General features: G+C 36.4%; 7 protein-coding genes across 8 annotated transcripts; 5 read left to right on the top strand and 2 right to left on the bottom strand.

Annotated features, from left to right (window-relative positions):
- The first annotated feature begins 335 nt into the window (after positions 1–335).
- On the top strand, positions 336–1093 carry LOC110863602. Its single transcript, XM_022112951.2, has 2 exons — positions 336–624; positions 698–1093. Exons 1-2 carry the CDS (start codon positions 457–459, stop codon positions 1004–1006), a joined length of 477 nt encoding a protein of 158 aa, XP_021968643.1. The 5' UTR covers positions 336–456; the 3' UTR covers positions 1007–1093.
- Positions 1094–1814: 721 nt separating this feature from the next.
- LOC110841782 lies at positions 1815–3909 on the top strand. Its single transcript, XM_022087480.2, has 2 exons — positions 1815–2243; positions 3212–3909. The coding sequence occupies exons 1-2, from the start codon at positions 2188–2190 to the stop codon at positions 3687–3689; spliced, it is 534 nt and encodes a 177-aa protein (XP_021943172.1). The 5' UTR covers positions 1815–2187; the 3' UTR covers positions 3690–3909.
- A 1738-nt stretch (positions 3910–5647) lies between these two features.
- LOC118433866 lies at positions 5648–7102 on the bottom strand. Its single transcript, XM_035846270.1, has 3 exons — positions 6907–7102; positions 6341–6778; positions 5648–6146 (listed from the first exon to the last, which is right to left on the bottom strand). The coding sequence occupies exons 1-3, from the start codon at positions 6934–6936 to the stop codon at positions 5928–5930; spliced, it is 687 nt and encodes a 228-aa protein (XP_035702163.1). The 5' UTR covers positions 6937–7102; the 3' UTR covers positions 5648–5927.
- Positions 7103–9155: 2053 nt separating this feature from the next.
- On the top strand, positions 9156–9957 carry LOC110841873. The gene is made up of 3 exons (XM_022087571.2): positions 9156–9334; positions 9405–9576; positions 9648–9957. Exons 1-3 carry the CDS (start codon positions 9252–9254, stop codon positions 9813–9815), a joined length of 423 nt encoding a protein of 140 aa, XP_021943263.1. The 5' UTR covers positions 9156–9251; the 3' UTR covers positions 9816–9957.
- Positions 9958–10434: 477 nt separating this feature from the next.
- LOC110858587 (zinc finger protein 93) lies at positions 10435–13158 on the top strand. Of its 2 annotated transcripts, XM_035855619.1 has the most exons (7): positions 10436–10649; positions 10870–10940; positions 11009–11225; positions 11452–11740; positions 11821–12086; positions 12171–12327; positions 12386–13158. In XM_035855619.1, exons 3-7 carry the CDS (start codon positions 11012–11014, stop codon positions 12936–12938), a joined length of 1479 nt encoding a protein of 492 aa, XP_035711512.1. In that variant the 5' UTR covers positions 10436–10649; positions 10870–10940; positions 11009–11011; the 3' UTR covers positions 12939–13158. The 2 variants fall into 2 exon arrangements, with proteins under 2 accessions (XP_021963100.1, XP_035711512.1); XM_022107408.2 differs by having other exon boundaries at positions 10435–10649; positions 10870–11225.
- Positions 13159–13668: 510 nt separating this feature from the next.
- Positions 13669–14644, top strand: LOC110854043. The gene is made up of 2 exons (XM_022102441.2): positions 13669–13942; positions 14064–14644. The coding sequence occupies exons 1-2, from the start codon at positions 13758–13760 to the stop codon at positions 14464–14466; spliced, it is 588 nt and encodes a 195-aa protein (XP_021958133.1). The 5' UTR covers positions 13669–13757; the 3' UTR covers positions 14467–14644.
- LOC110854054 lies at positions 14462–15642 on the bottom strand. Its single transcript, XM_022102452.2, has 3 exons — positions 15438–15642; positions 14981–15380; positions 14462–14902 (listed from the first exon to the last, which is right to left on the bottom strand). The coding sequence occupies exons 1-3, from the start codon at positions 15534–15536 to the stop codon at positions 14826–14828; spliced, it is 576 nt and encodes a 191-aa protein (XP_021958144.1). The 5' UTR covers positions 15537–15642; the 3' UTR covers positions 14462–14825.
- Between the last annotated feature and the right edge of the window lie 375 nt (positions 15643–16017).

Here is a 16017-nt window from a genome sequence, read left to right as displayed (position 1 = left end):
ATTTGGAGTACATTTTTACAAGGGTATAAGTGGCTATAAGTGGATTAAAAATATGCATAGTAAATTAAATTAATAGTATGCTGTTATTCCAATCTTATTGGTTGTAGTTTTTAACGCAGAGAATCGAACTAATGGATTCTGATGAAAGCTTATATCCATAAGAAAATACACTTGAAAAGAGGAAGCAAGGAGATGCAGTAAAATCGAAATGGGAATTCTACAGCTTCCGCTTGTTTAATTGTGAGGCTAAAAATAAATATTTCTTTTTATGTAGAGAGAGTTTATGTAGCTGTTGATCATCCCGGATTTAAAACAATATCTCCATCTGAAAAGTATGTACAGAATAGGTTGAAAATCACAGTTTGTTTCCAGTACATATTCAACTTTAATTCATTTCAAAATCTAAAAAAATTAGAAATTCGTTTAAAAGGCAAATTCTTTCTCATAAAAAGCATAATGCATACCACACTTCATGTGATTAATTGTCTCACTGCAGAGTGTAATCTCACAGTGCAGATAAAGTCCTGCTCAGGGGACGTGTTGGTCATTGACACAATAAAAGGAGAGGACAACGAAGAAAGGTCGTTTGGTAAATGTGGTCATAATGTTCGAGAAGATTCAAGGGTATTAAATACACGTATTCCATTAAATATTTAATTTTCATCACATTTCTTTTGATTTTATTTTCTATTTTCAGCTGGCTTACAGCATCGATCTGTCTGAGATGGGTGAGGGTGGCTCATTGCAAATTTTAGTGATTTGGCACAAACATAAAAAATATGGCGAGTGGAAATTTGTGCATACCTCGCAAGATCTGAACATGACTTCCCTAAATTATTACGTGACGAAGGGAGGAATTTTTTACACTGGAAGAAAACCAGGCGACGAGGGAGAAGTAAATGCCATCCCGGTGAAAGTTGTGCATTGGAGAAATGCTGCGATAATTGAGGAAATCCGTAATCATGAGGGACAAATAGTGGAATTTCAATGCTCTACGGGTGATTAACGTGTTACATAATTTAATTTTTATGGACAAATTGTATACAATGTGTTGTTAAATATATGTGTATTCCGCTGTTTATGTACAATTGAATAAGGCGTTATTTTTCTCAACTAAATACTTAAAGCATATTTGCGATCGATACTCAATTTTTGGGCAATTTTGATCGTTACCCGATGATGTGCGCACGTGTGATGTATTCATTACATACCCCCGGTCCATTTTCAACTTGTTCTATGTATGTATGTATTTGAATCCAAATACTTCTGTAGGATGAATGAAACGATTAATTTTATAAACATCGTTTAGACATTAAAGAAGAATATGGGTAAGTGGAATTTATCATTGTGAATTTATAAGTAAAAATATTTACTCAATTATGTATCTATCAACCCACTGTATAATAATATGTCATTGGAAAGCTAAATTAAGTCAGGTATTGGTATTGGCACTATTTAGTTATCTAATTGATATAACGGACCTATTAAAGAACAATGGTGAAATTTATTCGGTTAAGTGCTGGAAAGTAATTTTGTTTAATATAACAGAAGTGCCAGCCTTTCCTTTTACCTTGTAGTTTACACTTTAATAGGAATTGTTTAAAAAAACAATAGTAAAAGTTATTGCCTCAGCAACTAATCAGATATGTTCATGTTTTTTTTACAATCATAAACTACATACATATGTACGTACATATACTCATATTCATGTCAATCATCGTAACAAGATTTTCCTTAGGTTCATGTATTTTAGATACATGTTAGTACATACATAAGTGCGTCACGTTCAAGTAGTCTGGAGATTTAAAGAATTCTATGTGACCTGTCGTGCTTGGCCTTTAAAAAATAAGGCACTCCGCGTGAAGCCTATGCACGGAGTTTTTTAACCGAAGAGCCCTTGGCATTTTTCATTACCAAAATTATACTGGATGCTATATCCAGTGGATCCGTTTTAAGCCTAAAAGTTCACGTCCTAGTTTACTACATGAAATATAAGTACTTACAGCATTCGGTCATTGTTTATTGAAGCTTTTTAAACCCTTCCGCGGAAGCGTACTTTAAAATAGAAGTCCTCGTAAAGTCTTCTTTTTCTACTACTTTACATATTCGCAGTCCAAAGTTTGTCTCCATTCTTCCACGAGTAACCAGCCACTCCACTACGTATTTAGCACTCCCTGGCCAACAGAAATGGGTTCAGCAAATCCACTCCCACCCAACTTTGGTGCTGATCTAGCCCAACAAATGTAAGAAACTTTAGATAATTTTTCAAATACATATTTAAAAAATAGTATAGTTGAGTAGTGCCTTGAATTTACTAATGTTTGTTAAAATTCGAGCTAAAAACGAGTCAAAATTATCGCAGTTTTCAAATCCTGAATAATTATCTTGTCATATTAAACATACACATATGTACATATAAAGAAACATGTAAGTATGTATGTATTATGCATACCATTATACGCTATTATTTCTCATGTCGGGAACGGGTTTTAAAAATTACATGGAAGAATTAGTCCGAACGCATTGCTGTGTTTCTATGAAATTATCATATATACATATACGCATTTATTTATTCTCGTGATAAATTTGCGAATATGCCGAACTTGCTGTTCTTATATTAAGATTCTGACTCACCCTGTTTGGAATGTGAAATTTGATATTGTCTGGACTTGTCCGTTTTGTTCTTAAATATTCGTATTATTGAGAGGTACAACATAGTCGAATTGCATTTAGCTATACGTAAAACCACTTCATACATACTTCATACATACTACCAATATTTGGCCTGCATTATCCATACTTGTGTACATGGACATGTATGTACATACGTTTATAAACTCATGTATGTGTGCATTCATACATATACTTTACTGCTATCATAGACGATAAATGTGACCTGTATGTATGTATTGAACAAAGAATAGTAAACTTCTCAGTCTGAAATAGTCTGAATTTACTGAAGTAAATTCAGACTAATCCTAAGAGACCCATTTGCTGTCGCACTCATGACTCACGTCAACTGTTTTAATTTATTTTCGTCTCAACTGCATTAATTTGTATTCCATAGCCTCAACATTTATTAGTATACATAACTTCCATAAACTATATTATTTTTCATGCTATTTATGTATGACCCGAAAATCAATTAATGCTAATAAATCGAGAAAAAAATATATGTACTGTACATACGTACGATTTTATTTCTCTACAGCCGTGAGACCATTCAAGCCAGCCTTGGAGGAGCAGGACTACGAGGTCGAGGTCAAGGTCAAGGTCGACCACGCCCACCTCCAAGTGCATCATCGGGCCAACCCCAATCTGGTACCACCGGAACAAGTGAGGGGGGTCACCATTTCGAGCAATGTACGGGAGACATTACGCTGACCACCCAAGTTTTGGACAGGAAGCCATTGACTCCGGAGGAGGAAGCTCGAGCACGACGTGGTGCTGCTCGGCTTGCACGGTATGAAACCCCCGAAACCATCGATATGACGGATCAACAATTAAAACGACTCGTCTTGTTGGAGAAGCTGCGAAATTTGAGGGGAGAGAGACTCCGAGGGGGCAATGCTTCACCGCAACAAGAGCGAGCTAACGCTAACGTTGCAGGCGGTGGTATTGCACCTGGTGTTGTAGGCGCTGATATGACCGGTCATGACGAGGATGGTCTGGACACCGACAGTGATTAATTTCTTACTGGATAGTAGTAAATCCTTTCACAATAATAATTTTCGTACTCTTTCAAAAATCTCTAGGAAACCGATTATCCTATGACGCGTAATTTATTATTTCTTACAAAACTAGTACATATATACTTCTTGGCAATTACATATATGTATACTGAAATACTGAAAAGTAGTTCTTGTGAAGGTAATTTGCTATATTTTGGAATAAATGAAGTTTGACATATTTTTCGTTTTTTGCTTACGATTTATTAGATATTGAGCGTACTCACGTCAACCTTCGCATATCTCGCATATCTCGCAAATTGAGCATAACAACATAACTTGCGAAGTTTTGCGAGATATGCGAGATTTCGCAAAAATTTTGCTGGAAAACCATGGGATTTTTTTCGCAAATTTACCCAGCAATTTGGCATGTTTTTATTTCGCAAAATTACTTCGCAAACTCATCCTCATCATCGCCAACAAGGGAAATTCAAGAAATCCATGGAAACAATACCAAAATAGGTGTTTTTCAATAGATTTGCGAGATTAGAGAGATTTGCGAAGTCATATTTTGCGAATCCCCTCACGACAGAAATATTTTGATCTTCGCAAGTTTGCTAAATGAGTTGCGATGCGAAATAAGACGTTGTAGTGAGTACGCCCATTATATAATAGTCAAATGATTAAATAGAAATCATAGACAAATCAAGTGTACATACTCCTGGCACGGGGACAACGAGTTAGCATTCATATTTACATGCATACATACTTCCTTATGACAGCATGGTCAACTTAACCGATGTACATATGTAAGATTATGTAATATTTACATTTTTAACTTGCGTCAAAGCTGAACGTTGAACCACAAGTACCTACACATATACATACAGTGATAGATCGTAATAAGTGTAAGAAACAGACAGGCAAAAGTATGGTTTCTATTTTATTAACCACTTCAACCCTAGGAGACGAGTTTTTTCATACCTTTCACCCCTAGTAACCGCGAATTTTTACCTCCCTTGACCCCGAAATTTTTATCTACTGCATGACGTTAATTCCTGGGCCATGAATTAAAAAATGGTGTTCCCACCGGAATTATTCTGGACACTTTTTTATGAAAATTGATGTGAATAACCTTTCAAGAAGGTATTTTGAGTTGTAATTTGCATTTTTGAGTTGTGGCGAACCACCAATGTTTATAGCCGAAAATAGCCAACACGCCGAATTTTAAAAATGATTGTAATTGCATGAAAAGTTAAACAAGCATGGAGTAATACTTGCATAATAGTACGTAAACTCGCAAATATTGATTATAGCGCATAAAGCGCCTTAGGAGCCGATTTTGGGCGGGAAAACCAAAAATCCTTACAATGACTTTAAATAGACAGCAATGACAATGAATAATTATCCCGTGAGAGGAAATTGCTCGAACATAGACTATGGCGCATCTGGTGAATAGAAATCAATTTTAAGCGGGAAAATTAAATTTTACTAATTCCTGGCAATCTCTCAATTTTTAATTTTCCCGCCCAAAAGATATTTCAGCGGCACCCGGTACGTAATCATTAATTTTGACGTAGTTTACCCTACCGGCAAGATTATTTGTGGTATATAATTAAATCCATGCAATGATGCAATTCATCAAACTTTTAGTTTTCTCGCCCAAAACGCCCATTTGTGCTACATGCGAGCAAAACAATTTCTCTAATCTTATCGTAAAGCGTTGTTGAAATAAATCGGTGTCGAAATTTCCTTGCAAAAAACAGTTTTCACAACTCGGCGTGTTGGCTAGATATAGCCACTTGGCTATAAATTTATTTTGCATCCATTTCTAATATTATTTCCTAAGAGACAATTTATCTTCCCGCCTAAAGGGCGGGTTGTTGACTCATAACTCTTGCTTTGCTTTGCTTGGAGAGGCAATGACCTAATTTTTTTCCGGATACGACACATAGTCGTATGCCGGCGTGAACGGAAAATACGCCACATAGTCGTACCCGTTGTCAAGGGTCAATACGACACATCGTCGTATTCCGGAGCCAAGGGAACTTACGCCACATGGTCGTATTCGGTGTAAAGATCAAATACGCCACATAGTCGTTATAGGGGCGAAGTGGTTAATTCTGGTATCGATTTTATTTTCTTGTTGAAGAAGCTCAAATCAAAATAACGAATTTGACAACTCAATACGAGATTTTCATATCAAAAAGTTTGTAATAAAGAAATAGTTAATAGGCAAAAATGCATATCTATGTGGCTCTAGATTCGTCTATCAACACCATTGTCTGGACAACAATCACACCAACGAATGGGTGAATATTGCTCATCATAATGTAAATAAATATGTTGACCATTCGCCACATTCAACCAGTTGCAAATGTATCCAACGTACGTGTCGGCAGGGTTGGAAAGACCTCCACAAGTACATCCATCATGTATACGACATGTGACCATTGTTCCGGGGAGAAATTTTTGGGGCTGCAATATATTAGCAAAAAAAATCTTCAGTTAAAATTCCACACTTCAATTCTAATATTATTTAGCTCGTTCTTTATAGCTTTTTCGACGAGATCCAATTCGCCCAACCAAATTGAGGCCCACTTCGTACCAAGTCATACCTTGTGAGTGACTGCCTGCAATTTTTTCTAGATTTGTGCACATAACTGGCTTACCGGGATAGGTCCATTCTCATTGCATCCATCCACCGCACAATCGCAGCCGAAGGGATATAATGATGGGGGCGCCACAGCCGGAGGACTATTCGGGTACTTGACACAAGTTCCAGAACAGCTCTGGTTGCAGAGACTCGTCCCTCCGAAATCAACGTAATCACCGTTGAGGGTTCCGATCACCGTTGCAGCAATTGGCAGGCCAAGATTTCCGTCAATCCCTGTACATTCTATGCCTCCCAATCTGCTGTAAATTGACGAAGTCAGCACATTCGAGTAGATAATATTGTTCAAGATATTGTCAAAAATGGCAATTTGTCGATGGCTTGGTTCCTCTGATGAGTGCTGGTCGGGTGAATTTGCTGTGTTCAAGGATGCAAGACTAAACTGAGAAGTGTTATGTGGGGGTGAAATTGAGACGGCCAAAGTGTGCGATGTCACCTTGATCATTGAATGAAGGAAAGTATGCAAATTTATTTATTCTTAATCAGCAAAGAATGCAAGGTATTTTTTATGTTTCACTTTCGCTATTTGGGAAACTTTGTAATTATACTTATTTACTAACTCACCATTGCAAAAATAATTGCTGCAAATTCCATATTCGAAAGATTTTTCGTGCTCTGATTTTATGTTTAATTAAGAATCTTACTTAATAAACCTTTAATCTCCTTCACTTACAAACGAAAGACTGTCAGTTTTTTAAGTATAAGTGCATGGATGATTCCAGTATCACCTATTTCGATTGAATGATTCGATTGAACTGAAAATATTAACAACTTCTGTTCCTTGAACGGTATATTTATATCGCAGAGTGTCCCGCAAGACAAGGGTTAGTTTATAAATAAATAGCGTAACGGTGATTTTGGATGTCCACTTGAAGGGAAACTAATGAATATGCATTAAATCTTCCAGTGGACTCGTAGGTCATAGTCTCCTGCGTTGCAATCAAACCTTCAATTATAAATACATAAATGATGGGGCATCCGTATGAGAATGTGTGTACAAGCTTTTTTCATACAAAGAGGTCATTTTACAAGAACATGCCGTTTCTAGATGTTTAATATGCAAATATATTTCAAACATCTATCCAGTTTGAATCATAGATTAATAAATTTCGGAAACATAAAGAGACTAAATAATTATCGAGTCTGAGGATGAGCAACAGTGTCATTCATGCATAAGTGCGTCAACTAACCTTAGCACCTATTTACAGTACACAGTTACACACATGACACGTTGTTCCTTTCATATCCATCATAATATCCATTATCCGTTTACTGTTATTCAGCAGTACACGGAGGGTAGTAAAATTTTGTAAGCGTTGTTTATCATTAAAAATTACGCTACGAAGAAAATAAGATAAGATTTTTACGAAGTTACCCCTTCATAAACTTTTTTTTACGATACGAAGGTTACTAATTTTAAGACAATGGTTATCCTCTATGTAAATAAGCATGTGCATACATACATACCTGTATACTGACATATGTATCAGCTGAACGTCGCAATACATTGAACTTTTCTCTAGCAATTGTAGTAGTATTATAAAATAATGTCATGCAACTAATTAGCATACATGGTTACAATTTGTTACGACCTACATTTGACAGGACGAAACAATGCCTACAATGAAAGCTGTAATTCAAAACCCGGAAACCAAAACGATTACAATGTGATTACTCAATAAATGCCGTATTCCAGGACCAACGTTTAAGACAACTGTACCTAAAAATGCGCATCCTAATCTTCACTTTAACTGTAGTCCTTCTCAGCGGCTCCAGTGTCGCCGGAGACGCCACTTCTGAGACAAAGAATTTTCTGAACGAGGCACCCGTCGAGGTATATACAGATAATCCATCATACATATGTCTCCATATGCGGATAAATTATACTCCTACTGACAACCAACAGAAATTAGTGGTGCGGGAGGCCCTGATCAAATCTAATGACGCCGTTGCATCTCCCGGGGACCCTGAAGCGTCCGAAGTAAATGTGGTCCCCCGTGTGGTCGAAGCAACGAAAGGAATTATGGAGGACTCAGAGATGAAGGAAGACTTGGGCGCTGAATCACCAATGTCTAACAGGGCGATGGGGACGGGAATTATCAGTTTCCCAAAACCTCCCTCAAATTCTCAAAGCAAAAAAGGTTCGAGTATAGGCTAGGTTGATACATTGGTAAATAAACCAAAATGTGTATGCCCTTGAAAGTGGTATTACTTATTTGCATGCACAATATATTGTGTATCAGTTTACTTAGATAGATACCGAAAAATCTAGGTTTTTTGTGTCTATAGTACCTATATAAATTTATTGACAACCTCAATGATAGTTTGTTAGCTATGCAACTTTCCGTAATTGCGTATAAATATGTATGTAGAAATATGTATGTAAAGACGAACGTATCGGTCAATATAGGAAAACAATTAGTGACAGTAAATCATCCAGCAGAACGCCGGCCGTACTTTACATAATTTGAAGTTCGCAGTTATTTATTGTTAAGGTTATCTTATGAAATTAATTAAGGCTAATACTAATATTGTGTGTAATTTGTAGATCAACAAAAAAGTCCTCAATACATAAGTGTGCGAATCAATATCACGACATTCATTCGTACACAAAAATCTTTGTTACGTATGTGTTCAAAATTAATAAAAAATATTATGTAACTAGCAGAATAACATGACGGTGATGGTTTTGAACTCTTATCATGACATGATCCTATAATTAACAAAATTATACAATTACGTAAAAATCACATCATCTTATCAGATACTTGATCAGACCTGGAATTCCCGTCTGAATTTAACTTTTCCATGCAATCTATGTATATAATATCGTTTAGCAGTCGCAATTTGAATATTTATATTTATTGGAACCCATTCTTTAATAGCTTGTTCTTACTACAATTTTCAAAATGCTGAAAAATATTCTTCTCGTGCTTTCCTGCATTGCTTTAGCAGCAGCTCAATCCCAAGTAACGATTAGCTTGTCTGGGTCGTAAGTAAAGTAAAAATTAACATGCAATTATATATATTCAGCAATCTGTCACAAAAAAATTTGTTTCCAGAGAATTGTTGGACTACGACTCCATATCCGGATGTGACACGGTTATTACGATTTTCTGCTCATCCACATCGTCCCCCGCCACATACTGCGGAGAGGTTCAGAAAATATCAGATGATGCATACCCCGTATTTCCGGAGCGATTCACTTTTCCTTATGCAATCGGAACGGGCCAGGTTTGCAATGATTTAATATTTTATTTGAAACATGGAAAAATCCGTTGTTAGATACTAACTTGTTTCAATAGCAATGGCGCTTTGAACTTGTTGACCGAGATGTCCAATTCGACGACCCCATTGGCACCGTGGTCATCTCTGTGGACGATTTTATGCAAACTATCACGACGGGAGGGACCATGACGAGGAGAGTGAATTTAAATCGACCTGGGAATCTCCATGTCAAGAGGGAAGCGTAAAAACAAACGTTAAATAAATACAAGATTGCATTTGGGCTTTTATAATTTCGTCGATAACTATAAAATGTATTTGTATGCAAAAATAATAATGACCATTGATTAAATGAAACAACTTTCAAATTGTTCAAATTCTCATCAGAAATTAGTGCATTTTTATTTCATTTTTTAAATCCTGGTCTGAACCTTACCTTACTCGTTTTTACCAGAATTTAACATTGTTAATTATGCATGCATGAACGTATATGGTATATACCATGCATCTATACGATACATATATGTATCATACACACATTATTATGCAAGCTTGTCGACACTACTTTAAGGAAGGATTTCTGTCATTCTGTCAGAGATTATGGTACAGATCAACGATGAACGAGATTGATAGTATTATAAACAGTATAGATACATACATCCTTTGTCATGTTCCATCTCAATATAAATACATGTTATCTAAACAGCGTAAAAGAATTTCTTACTTGATTATTACAGTTTAACTTCTATTTACGATAATAGTTTTCCATGTGATAAGGATAAGATGTATATAGCTTTTAATATCCAACTCTATGATTTTAGCTCATGAAAAATCACGCAATCAAATAAGAGCTCGTTTCACCTTGGAAAGAAAAATTCAGATCCACAAGCGGCTAAAACACAAGTGACAGAAGCACGATGGAATGGAGAAATAAATTAAAACTAAAATGGTGCCAAATTTCATAGAAGTTGTATAATTAAGAAACTACTTAACCTTTGACCGCTGTATGTAGTAATACAAGTGCACAAGTACCTAGCTCGGGTGGATTGTCTCCTCAAATGTCCAGCCTAACACAATAAAAGGCAAGAAACTTTACATATGTACAATGAATAATCTAGTACTAAAAATACACATTTACTGCTTTATAAATACGCGAAACATTTAAATATTAAAATTAGCTTAAACTTTGTGCACCTTTAATACCCGCAACATTTTGGCTTTATCATGTTTGAACAAATATTTTCGCGTTTGTTGGCTAATTTTTATTCCTCTTTGTTTCAATTGACTTTTGAAAATTCCCAGATTGACCAATACAAGTATGGATCCATATGTCAAGTTAATTCGCGACCCAAAAGTCGAAGACATGGTTACCGGTTGGTCTGAAACATGTTTTGCTTGTCGAAACAAAAGTGAATTCGTTCCTCAACTTCTGTACCTGCAGGAAATGCAACTTTTCAAACATCTTATCCTCCAAAAAACCAACCTGAGTCCCAGCATCGTTAAAACATTTGAAGCCAACTTGCACACTTGTTCAGAATGCCTCCAATTAATTCTCGCCCTGTGCGGAATGAACCAGCAGATTATCGCTATTCAAAGAGAGATGGATAAGATTGTCGACAGCGTGAAGAATTCTTTACAGGAAAGAGACAACCAATTGGGTACAATGCATAATTGTAGTGATAGTTAATTTGATTTTGTGACCATTTCCTGTTAATTAGTTTACTTAAAGTTAAATTAGAGAAAAGCAAGTTTTAGTTTTTCTAAACTGTTAATTATTCTCAGATTCTGGTCTTGGACTTAAAAGAGTTTAAGATTCTTCTGCTTAATTCCAGGACAATTCCAGACAGTGTAAATGAACACTATTCTTTATGTACATACAAATAGATAATCCAACTCCAGTGGAATCTTGGTCCTCTCTCCCACTTGAGGACGACGATCTAGAGCCTGACGACGAACATGAGGACCCCATCCTTGACATAGAATTTGGAATTGACCTTGGTTCCAACTCAGATTCAAACAAGCATGACGACGAATCAAGTAACGTTACAGAAACTCGTGGCTATCGCAAGCGAAGATGGACCCCAAGAACAGCAAAAAGGAAGGCGCTACAATTCCTGAGTGAAGTTAAATCAGAACCTGAATCAGAGGATGAAATATTTCCTCAATTTGACCCGTAGGTTCAGCAGATTTACTTAATTTTATTCTAAATCATCACATTTTGCATGCAATTATTCATTCATTGACTTTATTTAGCTTCCTAGACAATAGTTATGAAAACGAGGGCCAGGATGATGATCAAAAACTCCCTGGCAAGATCAATAGTCCACCAAAATGTAAAATCAACCTGCTGAGAAAGAGAAGACGCAAATTTTCTCCCAAAAAAGTCGTAACACAATCTCTAAATGGAAAGCCCCCCTCCTGTGCCAAGAAAACTAGAGGGCATAATAAAGCTACAACGGTAGACCAGTTCAAACTACGTCCACCCTCAACACCTGATGGGAAATTCCCTTGTAGCAAATGTGGGTTATCTTTCCTTAATAAGTATGTTTACGAAACCGAAGAAAACTACGGATTGACATTTTCATGAAAATTTTCCTGTTTAGGTGGCAAAATATTTACCAACTGGAGGTCTGTGCTCTCTCATGAGATAACTGTATGCAAAATTCACCACGATAAAGGAAAGTTGGTCAAGCTCAACTTCAAATTATTCGAATGTGACAAATGCGATAAAAAATTCGTGTTTATAAAGGATTACGAAAGGTAAACTTAATTATGCTAAATTACATAATTGGTTCATTAAATTAATAACTTTCCGCAGGCATAAATATATCCACCTCCGTGTTAAACCATTCCTTTGCGAAAAGTGCGGCAAAAATTTTTCGCAAAAGCAGGCCTTAACTTATCATGAGAAGGTTTACTGTAAAAAGCAAGAACCGGATGTTGAACTCAGGAAGAAGCTCAGACAACTTAAACTACAGCTAGACCGAGACAAATATAAAAACTATAAGTTTCCATGTGATGCTTGCCAAAGGCGATATCCAACCCAGCAGAAACTCGATGACCATATCAAACGTCCGCATAAAATGGTCACGAAATTCCAAAAAATTTCGTGCGATATTTGCGAGGAGGAGATGCATATCCATTTATTTATCTCCCACAAGCGAGATATTCATAAAATAGCCGGTAGTCATAAATGCCAACAGTGCAAGAAAGGATTTTATTCGGCGAATGGACTTCAAAAACATGTAAAATCGGTACATGTCAGAGAACAAGTAAAGGAAACTAGCTTAGACCATGGTAACGATCAGGAGGATAACAGCAATGGTTTCAGTTCGAATAATTCAACTAGTTGTGAGACAAAAGCAACATAAATCTACATCCATGCTTCTTTACATAAAGCACTGAATAAATATTTAATTACTGACATTTTCTGGTGGGACCAGGGTTCAATTAGATAGGCGACTGGTTTCTTAGTATTTACGATAAAATTTGTTTAAACCGTATCGATCGGGGGGACTCTTTGGTTACACAATCTTTTATATCATATCAATCAAATAATATTTTTTAAGGAAATCCGTTTTCTATGTATAAGATTGTATGTATAATTGCAGATATAAATATTATGTGTATTGGTAGACTTTACTCATTTGAATGAATTAAATATTTAATTACTCAAATAAATATTTACGAGTGTAACGGAGACATAAGTTTCGTTGAATTTTCTACTTCATGATGTTATGCATGTACACATAAATACGCAAATTTTCCAGGCAATGACCCGAAACAAAGACATTTGTATTAAACAGCGTAGTAGAGAAGCGTCGTAATGCATTATTTGCACAAGTGCCAAATTACAATACATGTATCGTGAAAACCTTGCCTTGTAAATATCAATATCCGCAATTGCGAAGTTCAAGTTTATCCGTATTCGACAATTTACAGCGTACAACTTGTTTTTAATAGATGAGAAGATAGATAAGTGGCTCGACTATCAATGAATGAATTCGCAGTGCGGCAAGATAACTGTATTGTTATGAAATATTGTAAATAAATAAACAAATCCATTCATCACGGAAGTAATTTCCAATAACTAGTAGTCAATATTGTCGATCAACTCGGATATAAATCCGAGTAATTTTTACTTTGACGCAATATCACGAACGAAACAAACTTTTAATAACAAAACAAAAATGTTGTCTCGCATTATTTTGTTCATTTCCCTGATTTCCGTCTGTTACGGAATTTTTCAAGAGTTGACCGTCTATTCTGGCGACGACCGTAGCGGAGAGTCGGTCAGTTTTCGACAAAAGTTATCAGATATGACAAGATGGCAGAATTTTATACAAGAGTCCAAATCATATTGCCAGATTGGCTGGTAAGTCTTACACATATATGTAAATTAAATTACGAAACATCCCAATTTAAAATCTGCAACTTCAATAAATTTGCATCTTCTCTAATCTCTGTAATTTACCACCATAAAATTTATTTTGCAGGTGGGAAGGTTACGACTCTAAAAACTTTGAAGGTGATGTCTCCTACCGTTCACAATTCCACCCGCAACTAACCTGCTTCAATGTCCCTTTCCCATCAAATGTGCAATCCTTACGGCACCAAGGACCTCTCGATACCCAGTACGAGGCCTTATCCATTTACGAAGGTAGTCCGACCGAGGCTTGGAGTGGGGTAGAGCTGATGGCAACGTATGGGTCTGCTACGGGCATAGGGTTCGTGCCAAAGGGCCTCCTCATTTCTGGAGGGTCAAACTGGACCACGTATCCCAACGAAGATTTTACAGGGCCCTCGACCTGCTGGTTAGGTTCGAACGATGAGGATTTCACCAAATTTGCTCTTAGCAATACAACTATAGTTTTGTCGATGGAGAGAGGATGTCGATAATAACAGATACATTTTAATTTAATACAATATGTACATAAGTCTAGGAAAATAGAACATGCAGTTAAACATCATTTGTATATTAATATGTAAATATTTAGTCATATTTTTTTGAATTCCAAATTCATATGTACATAACATTAATTTTTCAGATGATATTAAATATTGTTTATACTTTTTATACATTTTTACAAGTTATTACTACTCAGAGAAGTAAAGCCAGATCGTTGAAGACATAAACGACTTAATTTTTTGATATGCATACATATCTATTTTAATAAATTGTATCGTAATTGTATCACCTTCGGTTTAAGGCTATTAACCACTACATCTATCTATACATATTTTTGCACAACCCGTTTTTACTTTCTCCCGTTATTTCCCCAGTAATCATTCCTGTTGACTGAATCGCATGACCCATTCCGAACGATTCGCAGGCCTATAGGTACAAAAAACAATAATTCTTCTTTCTTTATTTCTTGTAGGTGCATCCATTTAAAAAAATACAAAAACTTACGAGAAACTCGATGCTGTGCACAATCGAATTTACATCGATTTTTATACGTAATCCCATTCGACGCACAAACTTCGGAGGTTTCCTCTCCACAGGAACAGGTCAGCTGAGAATTGGCTTGTCCATGAGGAGTGGGTGGCACCGTGGGCGCTGTCACTCTTCGTGTCGTCGTGGAATGCGTGTAGGCTGCCGTTGAGCGTTGTGTGGGTTGATAGGACCGCGTGGTGGAAGGGAGTGTTGGGGGAATTGAGGGGAGAATCCAGTCCCAAGCCCACCCCGTCGTCGTGGTTGTGGGTCGAGTGGGTGGGGCTGTGTAGCGAGCAGTGGTGGGGTAAAAATAATATGGCGTGGTTGCCTGGTTGCGATTATTGTCAGAGTCCATCCGGGTGGGAAGAAAGTTGTCCTACTTTGCAAAATTCTTATAAGTTTCGTACTGTTATTTTAGTATTTATTTTCTTACTCTAAACCACGCCCAGCTCCATTCGATGCTTTCACATTCCGGGACGAGAACAAAGGAACCGACGAAGAATAATAACGAGGCGATGGCGAAAAATTTCATTTTTGAAAAAAATTGGATAGAGTGAATGAAGTATTAGAATTAGATGGGAATTGAATAATGTGAATAAAAACGTCAGACTTGTTCTTAATTATTACGCAGCAGAAATATGTATGTGGAAAGGTTATGATGGTGACATTTTGAACTTGACCTCACTGATTGACGTCAGTAAGAGAGATTTGCATAAGGACTGTATTATTCCTAAATACATATTCTCAGGACATATGATGTAAATGCTCATAGCTTCATATTTCATACCATCAATCACGTAGAGATTCACGAACCCCTCAATTTCTTCCATTTCATGCCGAATTAATGCAATAGCATTAATATGTAGCCTGATCTCATTCTTTTATAATGGGAAGTTAATTAAGTTATGGATCAGGCGTCGTTTAGGTTATTTCTTAAACAGTAAAAACATCCCATGGGATTTGATGTTTATCAGCAAACGCATATGATTTATGCACATATATGCTATTATTAA

The sequence above is a fragment of the Folsomia candida genome, unplaced genomic scaffold, assembly GCF_002217175.1.
Source record: "Folsomia candida strain VU population unplaced genomic scaffold, ASM221717v1 Fcan01_Sc001, whole genome shotgun sequence".
Lineage (NCBI taxonomy): Eukaryota > Metazoa > Arthropoda > Collembola > Entomobryomorpha > Isotomidae > Folsomia > Folsomia candida.
The sequence above is the reverse complement of the archived record's forward strand: the minus strand, read 5'-3'. Positions and strand labels throughout refer to the sequence as shown.